The 17,105-nt window shown below is 38.1% G+C and overlaps 2 protein-coding genes across 2 annotated transcripts; both read right to left on the bottom strand.

The window, feature by feature from the left end:
* Positions 1–4,499: 4,499 nt before the first annotated feature.
* On the bottom strand, positions 4,500–7,183 carry LOC124303615 (D-arabinitol dehydrogenase 1-like). Its single transcript, XM_046761049.1, has 5 exons — positions 6,795–7,183; positions 6,356–6,610; positions 5,953–6,190; positions 5,356–5,537; positions 4,500–5,064 (listed from the first exon to the last, which is right to left on the bottom strand). The coding sequence occupies exons 1-5, from the start codon at positions 6,930–6,932 to the stop codon at positions 4,861–4,863; spliced, it is 1,017 nt and encodes a 338-aa protein (XP_046617005.1). The 5' UTR covers positions 6,933–7,183; the 3' UTR covers positions 4,500–4,860.
* A 4,971-nt stretch (positions 7,184–12,154) lies between these two features.
* Positions 12,155–16,228, bottom strand: LOC124303617 (D-altritol 5-dehydrogenase-like). Its single transcript, XM_046761052.1, has 5 exons — positions 15,847–16,228; positions 14,842–15,099; positions 14,370–14,607; positions 12,803–12,984; positions 12,155–12,712 (listed from the first exon to the last, which is right to left on the bottom strand). Exons 1-5 carry the CDS (start codon positions 15,982–15,984, stop codon positions 12,509–12,511), a joined length of 1,020 nt encoding a protein of 339 aa, XP_046617008.1. The 5' UTR covers positions 15,985–16,228; the 3' UTR covers positions 12,155–12,508.
* Between the last annotated feature and the right edge of the window lie 877 nt (positions 16,229–17,105).

Below are 17,105 nucleotides of genomic sequence, written 5' to 3'. Positions count from 1 at the left end.
GTTGCGTTTTGCATTATTTCTCTCATGCATTTGAAAATCTTTTGCAGATATCGTATTATTATATTATCAAATACTACTGAAAGCCATTGATACGCTGTTGTGTTATGATGAGCTTAAACGTGTATTCAAATAACCATGTTTCAAAAAATAGTTCGCTCTTTTATTTTGCTGATCTACAACCCCGTAAGAAATCTACCGTTTTTACTTCATATGATCGAGATAAAACAATAAATTGTACGTTGTTCAGACGCCGGGATTAGGCTGACATTTTCTTGAACTTATCTCGAATAGTTTGACTTTTTACATGTTTTTTTACCACCCGTGCAATCTTAAAAAACATTTACATGAAATATTTAGAGGGGAAAAAAAACTTCGAATTTTTTTTAATGCATTTCTCCTCACCGGTGCAGACATTCGGATTACACATGTGTTGTAATGTTACCAGGTCATTGCGGATCAAGTTCTCTTTCAAAAATATCATTTAATAATTTGTATTCTATGCTATGAATAAACTATGAGTTCATTCCTCAAAGTGCTGTAAGTGCAGCTTTCATTGTTAGAACATGGTTTATCCTGTTGCGGTTTGTTATCAAACTTGACTATCAGTGTGAAACTGGAGCACGGTGTCAAGGAAAAAAAATGTAATTTCATCGTCGAGCAGGAAAAGTAGACCATTTGTGATTGTCGATTTTAATGAACGCGACTGAATATTAGGAACAACTTAAAGACAGTGACCAAATCTCGGAATTTTTCCGTAACCGCACTGAAATTTTTGTTTGAAATTGTTCAAGATAGTTGAACGGCTCCCATGGTTGGTGAAAAATTGGCCAACATTGTAATTTCGAATTATGAAGTTTGACGCAATATGTCACGCGATTCATTGCCCTGCATAAATCTTGGCCGTCTTTCAGAAACGTCTGAAAAACAAGCAATTAACGTAACCACGGTGACTCGGAGCATTCCAAAGGTGAAGAGGACGTAAAATGACAAAAAACTCCCGCAGGTATAACTAGCAAAATATATTCCAAAATTGATAGCAGAACAGGATTCTAGTTTTTTGTACAGTCAGATTGATTGTAATTGTCACTCATAATTACAGGCGCACGTCGTATAACGTAAGAAAAATAAGATATAAAAAAATCAGCGTTCAAGGGAACACCCGATTGTGTAACGATACCACCGCCGCCAATAATTATATTCAAGGGCCTCAACTTTTACGTAAATGTAAATTTGCGTAAATTCAATTAACTTCGCGCCCCAGAGTTCCGTGCAATGTGACGTCAAAAAGATTCCTTTCTGCGAATATAGGTGTTCGTATACTATTTTATCACTGGTGGGCGATACGATTCGCTTGCCAATCGATATTGACTTTTTTAATACGGAGCGTCTATTTTTTATCAATATATTAACTGTTATGTATTAACCATTTGCGGCACAGCGTCTCTTATATGAGACAGCTTTTCTGAATCGCTTATTAAAGATTTATATTCAATTTTTGAGATATCACTGTAATTTTGTTTTTTTGTTAAGAGGGATTACGATGATTGCGCGAATATAATGAGCGCCACAAATAAACAAAGCGTTGAAAATGTGTCTACAGAATAAATGTAATTGCCGGAAGATTATGGGGACTAGAAAAGTGGAACTTAGCAGTCTTGATTTTTCGTGGTCGCTAAAGACTGGTCCGACGTCAGAATTTCAAAATTCAATGTGACGGATCCAGTACGGCAGATTGAAAATACAATAAAATTGATCATACTCGCTCATATTAGATCCGTCGTTTTGAATTTTGACAATTTCTCAGACCTGACCCCATTTTTGAAATCAGTGACCTCGAGAACCGTTGTATACCTAGTTTCAAGGAGTTTGACTGGTAGGAAAAATATGTACTCCCAGCGGTTAAAGAACGCGTAAACGCGACGTGACGTCGTCGCCAAATTACCTCCGAACTGCACGAAATCTTCCTATTTTTACACGCGCCCCAATCGACGTCACGATATTCAACACGACACGTTCGCTTACGCGCATCGCTCTCTCACCTGCCATTGGTGGACCGATGCGCACACCTCTTTCCAATTGACGCCGTCGGAATCCCGCGACACGTCTTATCTGCAAAGTTTTTATCCCAGTTTCTGGCAGTAACAGTCCGCGGATATGCAATTTTTATGTTTGTTTAATGTCTTTTTTTTTATTAATTTTTTTGTTTACAACAAATGATTGGTTTGTTCTTCAGCGGCAAGTTTGAACCGTGAATAAGAATGAACTTGCAGGTTTCCAAAAGTTTAACTTCATGCTAAACGGCCCAGTAATTTTAACAGCTATATTCAAAATGAAATATGTCATATACACATATCGACGTCCAGCTGACGCTGTATTTTAAAACTGTTGAGAGCAATCGTCACCTTCAAATCGCACGTAAAATGTCCCGACTCAAAGATAAATTCTCATCATTGTTTCAACTTCGCGCTGCCGCCACTCCGTGAGCTTTTTCATACATTCCACATCGCTTAGCTAGATCTCCACGTGGCGGTCTGTTTTTTTTACGTTCTCTAGTGCCGATCTATTTACGTCTACACCTATTCTGGTCAACATGATTGCTTATTTTACTCGAGACTTCTTTTGCATCGTATCTTGCCCATATCACACTTCCTTTTGCATGTATATAGAATATAGGTATATATATGTTTTCAATTCTAGCTGAGCATGTTGTAGCGTGTGTACGATATAGTTACACAGGCATATTTGATTACAACTAATGGGCAGATTCGTGTCTCGTCTTAACGCGACGTGTTGACTAAAATATTCATCTACCGTATGGTTTTGGTTCCTTGAAAAATAAAGCTCATGGCTAGGGGTCAGTCACCTCGAAACCAGCCACAACGACGCAGTTAGTGTTTGGTTTCTGTCTTTGGACGTGATCATTATGAAGGATGATAAAAAACGTATTATTCGCTTGCACACCTGCGTGAAACGTGTATGTGGAAATTCAGAGAATATTGTTGATAAGAAATTTACTTTGTTAATATCGAAGGCTGGGAATGTAAAAAGTTTGTCTGGTTCTACAGTCCGTAACAAACATTTGTACGCTTTAGCGAAGGTGAATATACCTTTTGTTAATCCTGCTGGTATACATGAAATAAAATAAATAAACACTGATGCAATAAAACCAATTGCGATTAACTTAAGCACTGAAAAGCTTCGATTATACATCTCACTATTCGAGACGAAGTCATGCTGCGAAATTATCAAATAATAAGTTAAAATTTCTGTTCTCAAGAGCTTGAAACACTCGAAAGAAATTGTAAGTATATGCGAAATCAAATCATTGTGCCATTGTATCTTTGGATAACAATATCCTCTCTTTACACTTTACAACTTTATCCAGACGTAAAGTAAAATGCACAGTCTTGCGATTGAATCCCCACGCGAACTCTCGGTCCTCGTTACAATATTAATCATCGACCAATCAAACTCTGAAAATAATCAACAAAGTATTTCGCATCGGCGTATACGCTCCAAGTAAGAATGAGGCAATCAAAAAGAACGAGTACATTATTTGTTTTACTTTGTAACCAGTCAAACGACAAAGATCGTGCACATCCATCAGACATATCGATTCTGAAAGTTCGATCGAAGGACTCGCCGATATTATATCGTGAAATTCGAGCTAATTCAGTGAGATACACGCGGGTCACCTTATGATAGGTTCTATCCACGTGTGGGTATCGTATCGGGCCAATACCAGAGTAGCGCATTCCCGAATCTTACGTGCCCTTTGATTCTCGTATACACAATCGTACGATGCAAATTAGCCAGCGATTTCATTCTTGTTGACAAGATATCTATATGCGACCAAATATCGTGACACCGCGGAATTGCTCAATGCGTACAATACCTGTAACCAGACCACCGGGAGCACTTCAGCTACTCATGCGTAAAACAATGTGTAGTGAGCGTAACGCCAGTTGCGACGCCTCGACCGTAACCAATCGAAGAAATCGAAATCTTTGATGATCGTGGCGTCGCAATTAGGCGGTCAAAGCAGTTTTAAGCTGCACGAACGAATGTCAGATTAACGAGCTAGATACGGCAATCGGTATTGAGGCGTAACACAGTAATCTGCCCTAATATTTTAATTACTGCCGAGAATGCCATGCGTTCAACGAACTTCATTATCGTTCGGCAAAACAAAATTGACTGGAAAAATGAACGTTAAAATTAGTGATTTCTTTAATTAAAGAAGATCTTGGTCGATCTTAGGCAAACCTCTGCTGCAGGGAATGAAGTTAAATGACCCTACCGACGACCCATCCGATATAATCATCGGTGATTATCCGAATCAACACGAACTGTACGTTATGAATCGAGCGAAATCTGCAATGACGAGGATCAAATATTAAAAGCTTGAAGGTTATGAATTAATTGAATTTCAAATATGCTGTGCGAATGGAGTGCGAATCCTAAATGGATTCAATAACAATGATTCTGGAATATTTTAGTATCAGTCAACAATGATCTTTATTACACTTGCACGTATAGAAGTTTGTACATGTCGCGTACACAGAGAGTGATGTTTTTTTCTGATTCGTATATTGTACGTATATTGAGTCGAAAAAATCATTTCTTTTAATCATTATTCAGTTGATTCAAGAACAAATAACGCTTTGCTTGACGAGTCAAGTTATTTCTCATTGTTAAGATCTGCAAAGCATTACGCTGTCTTTCTTTCTAATCAGGTGAGATGTGTAAAAAAAATTTTCGACGCAAAATAACACATCGATTCACCATATTTGGTTCAGTCAAACAAGTATTGCTAATTGCTACAATAAACCTGCTATCTCTATTATTACATGCGACAATCTAAAACTTGAATACTGCTTTAGTGATGTGGCCATTCTTCAATGTCTTCAAAGCTTCTTCATATTGTGACAATTTGAAGACACCGATTCCCAATTGTTCGTAATCCAAATATGTATCGGCGAGTGATGCCACTAACGTTAACGCCTTTGGGAAAGAGAACGGATTGATATTCACACCCAGTATAGTCAATTCCTTTGCGTACACCTGCAAGAAAGATGATTCCTTATTTATTATTCGTTTTCGGGTGCGGTTTTCTCCGTGACAGTAAGAAGATTTGTTATGTGCAAAAAATGCGTTTTCTGATGCATTCAACGTTTCATTTCAACCTAACAGAGCAGCCGCCACTGATCGCGGTGTAAAATTGTAATTGGTGCATAAATGGCAATAATGTTAATTTTAAAAGTTATCCGAAAGACTCAAGCATCGCTGTTTCGCAGCGCATAGAATGACAACGCAAATTATTATCGACTCGTAGTTCCGTTCGTACGGCCTCACCTCGAATGGATTGATTTTAACTTCTGCGCTGGGATTGGCCACTCCGAATATACACAGGCGACCCCCTCTGCCAAGAAGGGTCAAAGCTTCCTCCATTGCCGAACTGGAACCGCTGCAGTCTATTGCCAAATCAAATTCCCGACCTTTCAATTCGGCTGGTGTAAGCGCCTGGTAACCCAAATCTGGTAAAACGATAGACGACAATGTAGCGTGATTGACGTCTCGTCGAGATAGCTTTAATCACTAAACTAATTAACTACAATTCATATCGATGCGACCAATGAACTTTGCTGTATTGAAAAAGGGAAAAACCGATGTATTGATTTATTTACTCGAAAGTTCACCGACTATCTAGTGTTTGAAATTTTCACGTGCATTATTTAATCGAACCTTACGTTCTGCTTGTGTATTTTGTGGGCAAAAATCTTAGTATAAAAATATCATCAAAAAATATTACTGATGTATCTGAGCTTTTTCAGACATTCGAAAAAGGAAACACCGAACGGCGTGGAATCTAAATGAATCTAAATTCTGGATTTCTTATTTGTAAAAAATTCAATCCCTTGTGACGACTATACCGAATAGCGCGGTGCTTACTGAGATTCTCGAAGAGTTCTCTTCGCTTTTCGCGACGAACGCTCATCGTGACGGATTTCCGGTGACCCTGCAAGTGCAGAACGATTGACCAGAGGAACCCGATTATGCCAGCCCCGATCACTAGTACTCTGGACCCGATGTTGATGGGGTTAATCAAGTCCAGTCCGTGAATCAAGCAGGACACGGGCTCCACCAAGGCTGCCTGAGCTAACGTCACCCCGTCCGGAACCAAGAAAACCTTAAGATAAATAAAGTAAGACCCGTAAATGGTATACGGCTTGGACCGGTTCGATCGTTTGCAGTGAGTCGAATATCAGATATGTCGGTGTAGTTATTGGAACTCGCATGTTGGGTGAAAGCGAAAGGCCATTGACCTCTGAAAATAAACTACAAACTGGAATACCTGTGACTCTGGAACCACGGCGTGGGTAGACCAGCCTCCATCCTTAAAGATCCCGACAGTTTTGTGTGAACTTCTTTGACAGAAATGATATTTCCCATTGTGACAAAAATCACAACTTTCGCAACCGGCGTTCGGGTCTACGACGACGTTCTGGCCGATCGAGAACACTGTCACATTGGAACCGATGGCTTCCACAATCCCCGAGAACTCGTGTCCCAGTGTTATTGGGCCATCTGATTTGCAGGGGAAGATACCCTGGGAAGAAAGAAAAACAACCCGGTTTATAAGCCATTCTGTTGTGGCCTACACCTTGTTTGCCAAAGGTGTTAATAATCGGTGACACAGAGATTCATTGCTGCAGTTGGCTCCGCAGGCTGTTTTGATTGGTCTTTTTTTTTTTTTCTTTTCATTTAGTTTGTTTTATTTTAATAACCCATACTTCAATTATGTGCAAGTCAGTCCCGCAGATCCCAGCGTATGCAACTTTGACCAAAACTTCGTCCGGTCCCGGAACAGGAACAGCACCTTTTTCTAACTTCAAAGATTTTTCCTTTGCGTCGAAGCTGAGGAACTCCATTTTACGCAGTAGTTACTATCGGTTAATGCGACTGATCGCAATAAATGAAATGAATCGAAGTGGAGATGATTCGGCTAGATTTTGGTCTTATAAACCTAAATCAGTACACTATTATTGACTGATAAGTCCGATAACAATAAAGTACATGACAGTTCGCCAGATTATTATTGTTTGCGTGAACCTTGTACACTTCTGTCCTATGTCCCAACTAGTGATCCACTGCTCTCTCGAACTTTAGACAGATCTTGCGTTCGGACGCAGACGTGGATGGTAAACGAAATACGAGCTGTTGAAATCTACGGATTATCGAAGAAGTGGGGGTCAAAAAACCGTTAAATGCCTGCACGAGAGAGGGCTGGCTACACATCAGAGGTCAATGTGTTCCGTACGTAGTTCTCAATATCTTTATAATGTGTAATCGAGAATTTCACAGCTCTGTTTGCTTTGACAAAATCTTGACTCATCTATATTCTTCCCTGGCCAAACAATTAATAACACGTTGTGATTACCGGTGTTCCGCTTGTATATCAACTGTTTATAATTTCATTAGAATTAATTTGGAAAGTTGTAGAACAAGTTTTACATCGAGTGGCCATTCACGCACGTCTTATCATGAAAATATTAAAGAGCTGCATCTTATTGGGGAGTTCGTCAAGTCCACCCTGAATCCTGTTGACGAGTAGTTCGCGCTGATTAAAATAACAAGATTACCGGATGTTTACAGTAGCAGAAATTTTCAAATGCTGAAAGTTTTGATAAGGTTTATAAAAAGTATTCGAAATTCTGATCAATTCGAGATTTGTCTCTTTGAAGTGACTGATGAAAGATGGTGCAATTATGTTGGAACAAATCAGGTGAACGGAATCGGGTCGTTTTCCTTCTTAAAAACTGCCCACTTGAAATACCTTCTAAAGTTTAAAAACTTGAGAAGTGGTGAAGAGGAATTGCACTCAATTTTATGTTTTATAGCATCGGAAAAATAGCGTTTCGCCGACTTGACTCGTTACTCGAAGGCAATATCGTAAAGTTTTTTTTTCTGAGGAAGTATTGTACAGAGGCAAAATAGAATTCAATTTACTTTTCGTGATGTTAATAGCGTGGAAAAGTTATGTAACTTGACTATTCTCGACTGATCCCGAAATTTCCGTCACTATTGATGAAAGCGCTAAATGGCCATGTCTACCTACTGTTATTCTATGATAAGGTGATAAGAAATTCGTAGAAATCATAATGTGTATCGGGGATAATTAGATCTATCTGGGTTTTTTTTTCCATTGATATTAACTTATCAATAGGTTCATACCAAATTTAACCATATCAGGAATCACAATTACATGAACACCTGCGGCCAAAGATATTATACAGGGTGTCTCATTCTAATCAATTCAGTCAAATATCTCGAAAACCAATCTTCTGAGTGAAAAATGTTTCGAACAAAATTTACAAGGTTCAAAGGGTGAAAAGATATGAGCCTGTCAGATTTTCCGTCAATGGACACGCCAAAGTCAGCTAAAGGTCAATTTGGTCGTTTTGAATGGAACAGTATATTTTTTCATCAGCATCTGAAAGGGCATCAAATTTTACATAAAAAAAATACTCACACTTACTACATAAACTCGACTGGTGACGAGGTACGAGCCGGTAAATTTTCTACGGAAGGTTCCTTTGGTACACGGTGTAAGATACCTTAAACCGTATTGTGTTAGCAGGATTCGCACAGACGTGCAATTTGACTGGGAATGTGACGTGAAACTGTGGCCCCCTTTTACCTTTTTTTCTAAATCTTCATTTTTTTTTCAAGATTTATCTATAATTTCCTAGATTATTTAATTTCTTTAATCTATGTTTTGAGTTTTTATTATTTAAAATTATTATTTATTCAAAACTTGTTTGACACGAGTATTTTTACAAGGATGTTTGTTTATTTTACTAGAAACTTTGAAGATAAACCGTTATTCGTGAATTGTGTTAACGATAGAAATTTATTGAGTTATCAACTGATGCCGTGCTATGCCGAGAGCTGTACGACTATTCGCAGTCAATCAATTTTAAGTGAGAGCTCAACGGTGCATTGAAGTGTACGCAAATGTTTTTAAACATTTATTGAAGTGAGTTATAACAAACATCCTATTAAATTATTTGATATAAGAAAATTTCGAATTAATAAAAATTTAAAGAGACAAATTAGAAAAATTAATTATAAAAATCAAATAATATACAAAATTAAAGATAAAACTTGAAGAATATGTAATTATTTAGAAAAAAAGGTAAACTGAGGCCACAGCAGGACTACTTTTAGTACTTTTTTATGCAGAATTTGATGTCCTTTCAGATGCCAATGAAAAAATATACCATTCCATTGAAAAAAAAAATACACGTTGACCTTCATCTGACTTTGGCGGGTTCACTTACGTGAAATCTTTTACAACTTTACAACTTTTGTCTGAAACATTTTTCACTTGCACTATCGGTTTTCAAGATGTTTAACGGGATTGATTAAAATGAGACACTCTGTATAACAGTCGCTCTCTACTAAACTCAGTTTATATTAGAATGTCAGAAATACTATAAATTACTATTCAACGTAAAATCAATTCTAAAATACGAAATGATTATTCGACCATCCTGGCAGCTCCTATGTTGAATTTCCAACGGAATACATCATCTTCAAACGGAAGTTGTAATTGCACAACGTGACTCTGCTTCTCGCTAACAATCACGAATGAAATCAACGGATGAATGTTCATGATTACGTGTTCACTCATTAGAATATCATTGGTGGAATCAACATTTCACCCAAGTCGGTGTGATTTCTCTAAAAACGCTGCCGAATGACGTCAAAGTCCCACAAAGTGATGTAAGAACGTTCGAATGCAAAAAGGTACATCTTTTAACTTTCTGTATTATTCACTGTTTATCCACTTGGAATACGAGAAATTAAAATGAGACTTACGTTGCGCTAATATTGATCCTAAACAGAAAATGCGAATGATATTTTACGTCGTTTACGTCCCAAATCGGCCAAATCCACGGGCCAATGCACGTCTTTTATGAAATATTATACTTGCAAAGACAGTATTTCCTGCAGGTTCTACGCTGCGTTGCTACATTTAGTCCCGGTGTATTTTCATGGCGTGAGAGTCTTCGGTATCAGTAACATCGCGGTTGATTGACAGGCCTTTACTGTAAAGTCTTCAATTTTATGTAACACTAAAGATTGTTAAAAAAAATTCATACCGAATATCGACGCGCTTTATCAATAACAGAAAAGCAAACTGAGAATTCGACGTTGATATTTGATTGCTGAGTCTAGACGACAATAGTAATTGTGACATGCACATGTTGATCAGAATGGGAGATAAACGATACAATAAGTTCGTTATTTATTTTTAAAAAAGTGCGCTGTCGGGTCATTCTCCGAGAAAGAATTTAAACGAATTCACATGCTGTGCTTTCATCTGGCAGCAGGCAACATGGAATACAGTAGTGCAAATAATGCCGTCATCTGGCAGGCGGAAGAATGCTACGCAAACACGGAGAAATAATCGGACAACACGTGGTGGTTAGAAAAAATTTGATCAAAGTTCTGCCGTTACGAGTTGAATTATTTAACCGGTATAAAAATTCAAGGGCACCTCTAAAGCTCGGTAATTGTTGTTGCATTCAGAATTGCTGCAAAGAATATGTCTTGATGTTACAAAAAGTAATGGAGATGTTAAGAAAAATTAATTTTTTAAAAACAACTTGATCTAGTTTAAGGAACCTTTGTTCAAATTTCTGCTACTCCTGTATCGTATAGAGGCTTCTCCTGTGCAAAGTTAGACTCTTGCATCCGATATTAGATAAGTGATGAAGTTGGAACCGCGTATCCGGGTAACTTTCTTTAGAAATGGAAATTTAGTGAATAAAATTTTTGGATTCATGGAAAGTAATTGTCTATAATAAATATGTTTTTTTCTCGCGCGCGCAAGTTTATTCAGCGTGATGCCTTCGAGTAGGATATTCAAAAAAACGGTACGGAGCTGCGGGTGTATTTGAGTGATTCTGTTGGCGAGAATTCGTTGCCAAAACAAGTGTCGGCTAATCCTAAAATTATACAATAAGATTATTCTTGCAGATAGTGGACAGAACTCTATTCTTTATGGGACGTTTCTGTTGATCGTGAAATTCAGGATAACGTCTTAATATATTCAACGCTGAAATTCGTTAAATTATACGCACATACCTATATCTATTGACATGCCAGTGGTATGTCAATACTTATCCAAAGTCCAGGAAGATTCGTTTTAGATCGTAAAAATCCTTCCTTCCTATCTACGGCTACTTGCATCTAGTGTGAAATTACATTGGATGCAAATTTTGCAAACACAAGATAGAAAGAAATAATCTGTTTGAATTTGTTTTCACCAAATTTACGTAAAACAACCGTATGATTCCTCAATCACTGTTATCGCCGCAGTAAACAAACATTGCAACGTGTGCGTACTTTAATCTTTCAGGATTGATACTGATTATCTTTAAATAAGGTATGCAATAAAACATACAAAGTGGCTGGTGTTGTTTATCTACAAGTATGTAATCATTAGCACGCGACGTGTAAATGATTGTAGATAAAGGTGATCAAACATTTATTGATAAGAAAAAGTGGAAAACTACTCGAAAATTATGTTTTCGATTCCGGTACGATGAATTCTGAACAATTGTATGGACCCTTGCAGTTAAATTTTACCAAATTCATATGGTCATCTTTAATGTGCTTGAGGACTTGAGTCCGAATCTTTGCATCGATTATTATTACACAATAATTATCAGTAAGGAATTTCTTCGTTGTACTGGCTGTCTATCGCAATCGATTATGAATGGAATGAAAATTTGAGTGAAAAAATTCAAAATTATTCCGCTCGTCCTAACAAATGGATCCATGAGTGATTATTGCAGAGTGACGAGCCTGTACATAATTTCACAGCCACGAAATAAGCTCCTTATCAGCTTTGCATTAATTTTAACTCCATTAATCATAACACGACGGTTCGTCGCTGCTCATTTTAAATGTAAATTACGTTAAATAAAAGCTGTTTGCAAAGTAACTTTATAGTTCACCTATATGCTTTGAAAATCTGCTAAAGTAAGTCGATTTCCAAGATCATTCATCGTGTGTTTACTTGTCGATCCATTCCATTGCAAAAAGTAATTCACTCTAAAAGAAAATGCTGACCAGTTCCAGGATACAGAATAATTTATTCGACAAAATTTGTCAAAAGTGCATGTAGTCTCAACAAAGTCCGCCAATAACGGTTCTACTTATTTAATTTAAATGCTGTTGTTTTATAGTACATACACATAATATATTGCCACATAATTCATTTTTTACTACTAAATTAGATCAAGATCACTGATGTCGCCAGTTGCGCAAGTAACTCATCTACGCGCAGTTTTACATGTATGAAAATTTTGGACAAACTATGTCCTGCACGACTCGTAAAATTATCTCCGTAAATTTATACTTCGAAGGTACTTGTGCGTGTACACATCACGCTATTTAAGTATAGGAAACGATTTCAAACTACACCCAAGGGTTAAACCTTAAATATTGCTTTGCTGATGACACCACTTTTCAGAGCATCAAGAGCATCTTGGTACTGCGACAGTGAGTAGACACCGATTCCCAGTTTTTCGTAATTGAGGTAGGTATCGGCCATAGCCTTCAGCAATAACAACGCCTTCGGGAAAGTGAACGGGTTGATATTAACGGCGACGATTTGCAGCTCCTTCATGTAAGCCTGAAATCAAAACGCTTCGATGACATTTCATTCGTCGCTTGATTGAATTCTTTTTCGCGGTAAAATCTGCGACGATCGGTATCAGCCCACCTCAAATGGCTTGAATTTCACTTCCGCCTGAGGACTGGCAACTCCGAATATACACAGGCGACCGCCTCTGCCCAGCAACGGTATGGCCGACTCGATAGCAGGTCCAGAACCACTGCAGTCTATCGCCAAATCGAACTCTCGGCCTTTCAAATCTGTCGGACTGACCGCCTTATAATCCAGACCTGGAGATAAAAAGGCACACGCGGTAATTAACATGATATCTCAATTGAGAAATGCTCAGTCTTTCGTTTTTCGAAAGTCCAGCGCCGCTGACTATATACCCCTTGATAATTTTTAACATGTCGCCGCCTTTCGTATTAGACAAGCGGGTTGCCTATATGCAGGATTCGCGAGCAAGAAAATTATCGGATAAAAAATGTGTAAGTATGTACATACATACGTACATGTATAATCTAAGGCTCCTCAGATACGGAAATGTTTTTACAAATTCTCTCCTTAGTATTTAAAGAAGCTATGGTCAAACTGCGATAACCCTGCGTTTATTTTAAGGCTTACTGTTTCTCTAAAAAATCCTGAAATCTTAAAGCAACTTAAACCGGTTAAAACGGCAACTTTTGCCGTTTTAAATATGTACGGCAGCGAAACTCAGTAATGCCAATATTTAATAAGAGGTATAGTAATTCGCTGATATTTTCTATTAACGTATGTAAAAATCGGTTATTTGTTGAATTGAATTTATTCGCCCGTGAAAAATTTTCCACTCAATTTATTCAAGTCGATTCAGCTGTTAAATTTTATTTCAAGTTGACTGATTTTGACGTGTGTTTTGAAGTCTGCGGTTTCCACACCTCTCATTGGTCTAACTGTGAAACGTGGCAACGATTCTTTTCTCAGATGCAATACTGTAAATTTTTCTATTTAGTGATTCTTATGAAAGATTTTTTGGCGAGAAAAAAACCTCCTGTTCAACAATTAATATTTCAGGCATCGTTACTGCGAAACTGAATTGCGCTCTTCGAATTTCTCGTAGATCAGAATGTGACATATTTTTTTCTCCGACTGAATGACAATTTCGAAGAATCGTGCCCAGCGTTCCAACAAGTGGCATAAGTTGAATGTAAACCGTTACACTAGCGATATGACCACAATTACACCAGGTTTCATAATCCGAAATATATCTGTAACAGTGTACGTGTTAACGCGACCAGCTGTTACACATTATACTATCAATTTAACTAAATAGCAAAGCGTACGATCGATTCGTGGTCTATAAATACTTCAACAATTGAGTACGGGAGACCTTGGAGTAGCGATACTAGTCCACAATGTAGTAAAAGGTTCATTCGCAATATTCGGGCGATTGTGACACCTTCGACCTAATGCTTTTTTATCGGAACATGTCCGAAAGGGTATGGTGGTACTGGAGCGATTGTGTTGTTATTACTATTATTATCATAATTATTATTATTGTTGTTTTCGTTGCTAAGGACAACTATGAATTCGCATAGCTTAGAACGACGGATTCGTCCATCTCACATTAAAACCGTGTCAAATAGTCAAGTCTACAAGCTCTCTTGCATCTAAAAATAAGAAACTACGCGCTCACCCAGTTTTCCAAACAGCTCTCTTCGCTTCGCCTGCGGCTCGCTGACAGTAACAGATTTTCGTTGCCCATGAAGATGCAGAAGACACGACCAAAGGGAGCCGATAATACCAGCTCCGATTACCAAAACTCTGGATCCAACGTGAACTGGATTTATTATGTCCCATCCGTGCACCAAGCAGGACAATGGCTCGGCAAGTGATGCTTGAGGCAGTTCGACACCATCCGGAACTAAATGAACCTTGAAAAGACAAGCCGAGCGTGAAGAAGAAATTCGAAAAGCCATGGTTATGGGTGAATTTTGTCAATAGTGGACACTTTCTAAGCCTAGTGCGAATATTTCACTGCCAAGTAAAATCATTTGGTAAGAATAACAGAAATGAAATAAAATTCACATGCTTGATGAAATTGGTTGATGCAATATGGATGGCGAGGATATGGCGTAGTGAGAGAAAATTCTTTGTTTTTCAGGTACCTGCGACTCTGGAACAACGCAATGCGAGGCCCAACCTCCGTCGCGAAATATTCCAATCGTACTGTGTATTCCGCCACTTTGACAGAAATGATATTTGCCACTGTGACAGAACGTGCAAGTGTCGCATCCGCTGTTTGGGTCAACGGCAACCTTCTGTCCAACCGAAAACACCGTCACCTTGGAACCAATGGCTTGAACAACGCCCGAGAACTCGTGACCCAATGTCACAGGACCGTCACTTTTACAGGGAAATGAACCCTGTGAGGAAAAAAATGAGCCGATATTACATCGCAGCTTCTTCATGGCCAATGAATTTCCAAATCGAATCCATCGCGTAAGTACGGCTGAATATCACTCGGAATCTGTCCTAAAATATTATATCTATATGTGACTACATCGAGTTCTTTGTTAGGCGTGTAGAGAAACGGATAAATATTCGTGACAAACGAATACTTGTCCATTTGGGAGTGTAAAAATACACTGAAATTTCATTCAATGCCATTCTTCTTGTATATATGCTCTGACTGCCGATACGCCGGTCGTATTTGAACGTGTTCTGCTCCACGATGGAATTTTTTTGGTTTCGAAATTAATATTAAAAAATATAGAGTATCGCGCGTTTTAAATCCATCATTTTAATTAAAATATAGCATACGTAATTAGGTCTGATGTTCGACGAGTGATGGAGGTTAACAAAATTCTACACATCGTTTGGTAAGTAAAAACTTGATCTGAAGAAATGTGATTAGAATTATTCAGAAATAATCAGAAGTTCGCGTTTGAGATGAAAAATCGGTTAAATATTCCGAAGATGTTCATATGCCTACAAATCTGGAAAGCCCAAACCTTCTCAATTTGCTGTCTCTGTTAACTATACCCCTCAATTCTGCGATTTAGAATATGCGTCGTATATTCGTCTGAAGTCAATAAAGGTTTTGATAAGTTTCCGAATGTAGTTCACAATATCACGGTCGTGGGTTCGTTTTATTTGAATTTCATAAGTACCTCAACAATGTGTAAATCCGTTCCGCAAATACCAGAATATGCCACTTTGACTAAAACTTCGTCAGGCTTTGGTACCGGGATCTCACCCTTCTTCAATGTTAACGATTTCGTTCTTGAATCGAAACTGAGGAACTCCATTTTAGCGGAATGAAAAGTCTGTTGATCTTGTAAGGAAAAGCAGAACCGGTCCGCTCAACGCGTTGGCTCACAATCGGCGAATAAACTGAAGTGCAAGTGGATCGACAAGGATCAAGCTTTATAAGAGAAGCCCTGGCTCAACACAGTTTATGGTAGTTGAGCGATGGCCTCGATAAGACAGCTACCAATAAAATACATAAATACAATAGCGTAGAGTTAAACTTCACGTTCTACACTTAAGGCGTAAAAACTATTTGTTCAAATTACAACCGTCACTCGAGTATTCCCTACCACCTCCACTCGATCGTATTCCTCGATTTGCTCAAGTGTCACAACTCTGACCGATTATTCCCAGCTAAAACGGACACCCAATAAGCGGCAACCGTTCGATCGCGTATGAAGTGACGAGGGCTAATTAATCTAGCACAGCTCGTTTTCCAACGGTTTCTAAGTCCTGGATTTAATAAAATGATGAACTGCCTTACGTCACGATAATTCACTTTGATACAGATCAAAGCTCTGATCAACAACAACAGAAATCGCATTACATTTGTGTGTTAAAGGTTGAAGCAAGCTTTTTACCGTGCCCGTAAAAAATCCTCTGCTTCCGATTGCATGCTACATATATTGCACACACGCACAGCACTGCAGCAGAATCTCTTCTCGACATGGATACCACATTGCAGTTATCACACTGCATGCCTGAAGACGGGCACATATCGTGTGTGAGTTCGAAATACAAGTAACAAAATACATAAACAAGATTTCGTTGAACTATATTTCCATCTTATATTTTTTATACGCGCCACTGTATTCGGTTAAAATGTCTGATGAATGTTTTGTAACTCAAAAGTGGTTTATCTTGCTGACCTTTGTGGACCATGCAGCTTACAAACCTGCCACTTGGGTGCATTTGGAGCTCAGCAAACTATATTGGATGAAATTTTATTTTCTAAATTTTAATACCCAAATAACTCGGAAAATATCGGTTTAATCAAATAGAAAATCTCGTCAGTTCTAAGTTGAAAATAACCGCCTCGATAAACCGCCTTGACTTAAATGTATAAACATTGGTCTTTTCCTCGATGTACGATTGACGTAAAGGAAAGAATCAATTCGAG

Source organism: Neodiprion virginianus, chromosome 4, assembly GCF_021901495.1.
Source record: "Neodiprion virginianus isolate iyNeoVirg1 chromosome 4, iyNeoVirg1.1, whole genome shotgun sequence".
Classification (NCBI taxonomy): Eukaryota; Metazoa; Arthropoda; class Insecta; order Hymenoptera; family Diprionidae; genus Neodiprion; species Neodiprion virginianus.
This window is presented reverse-complemented; position numbering and strand designations above follow the sequence as displayed.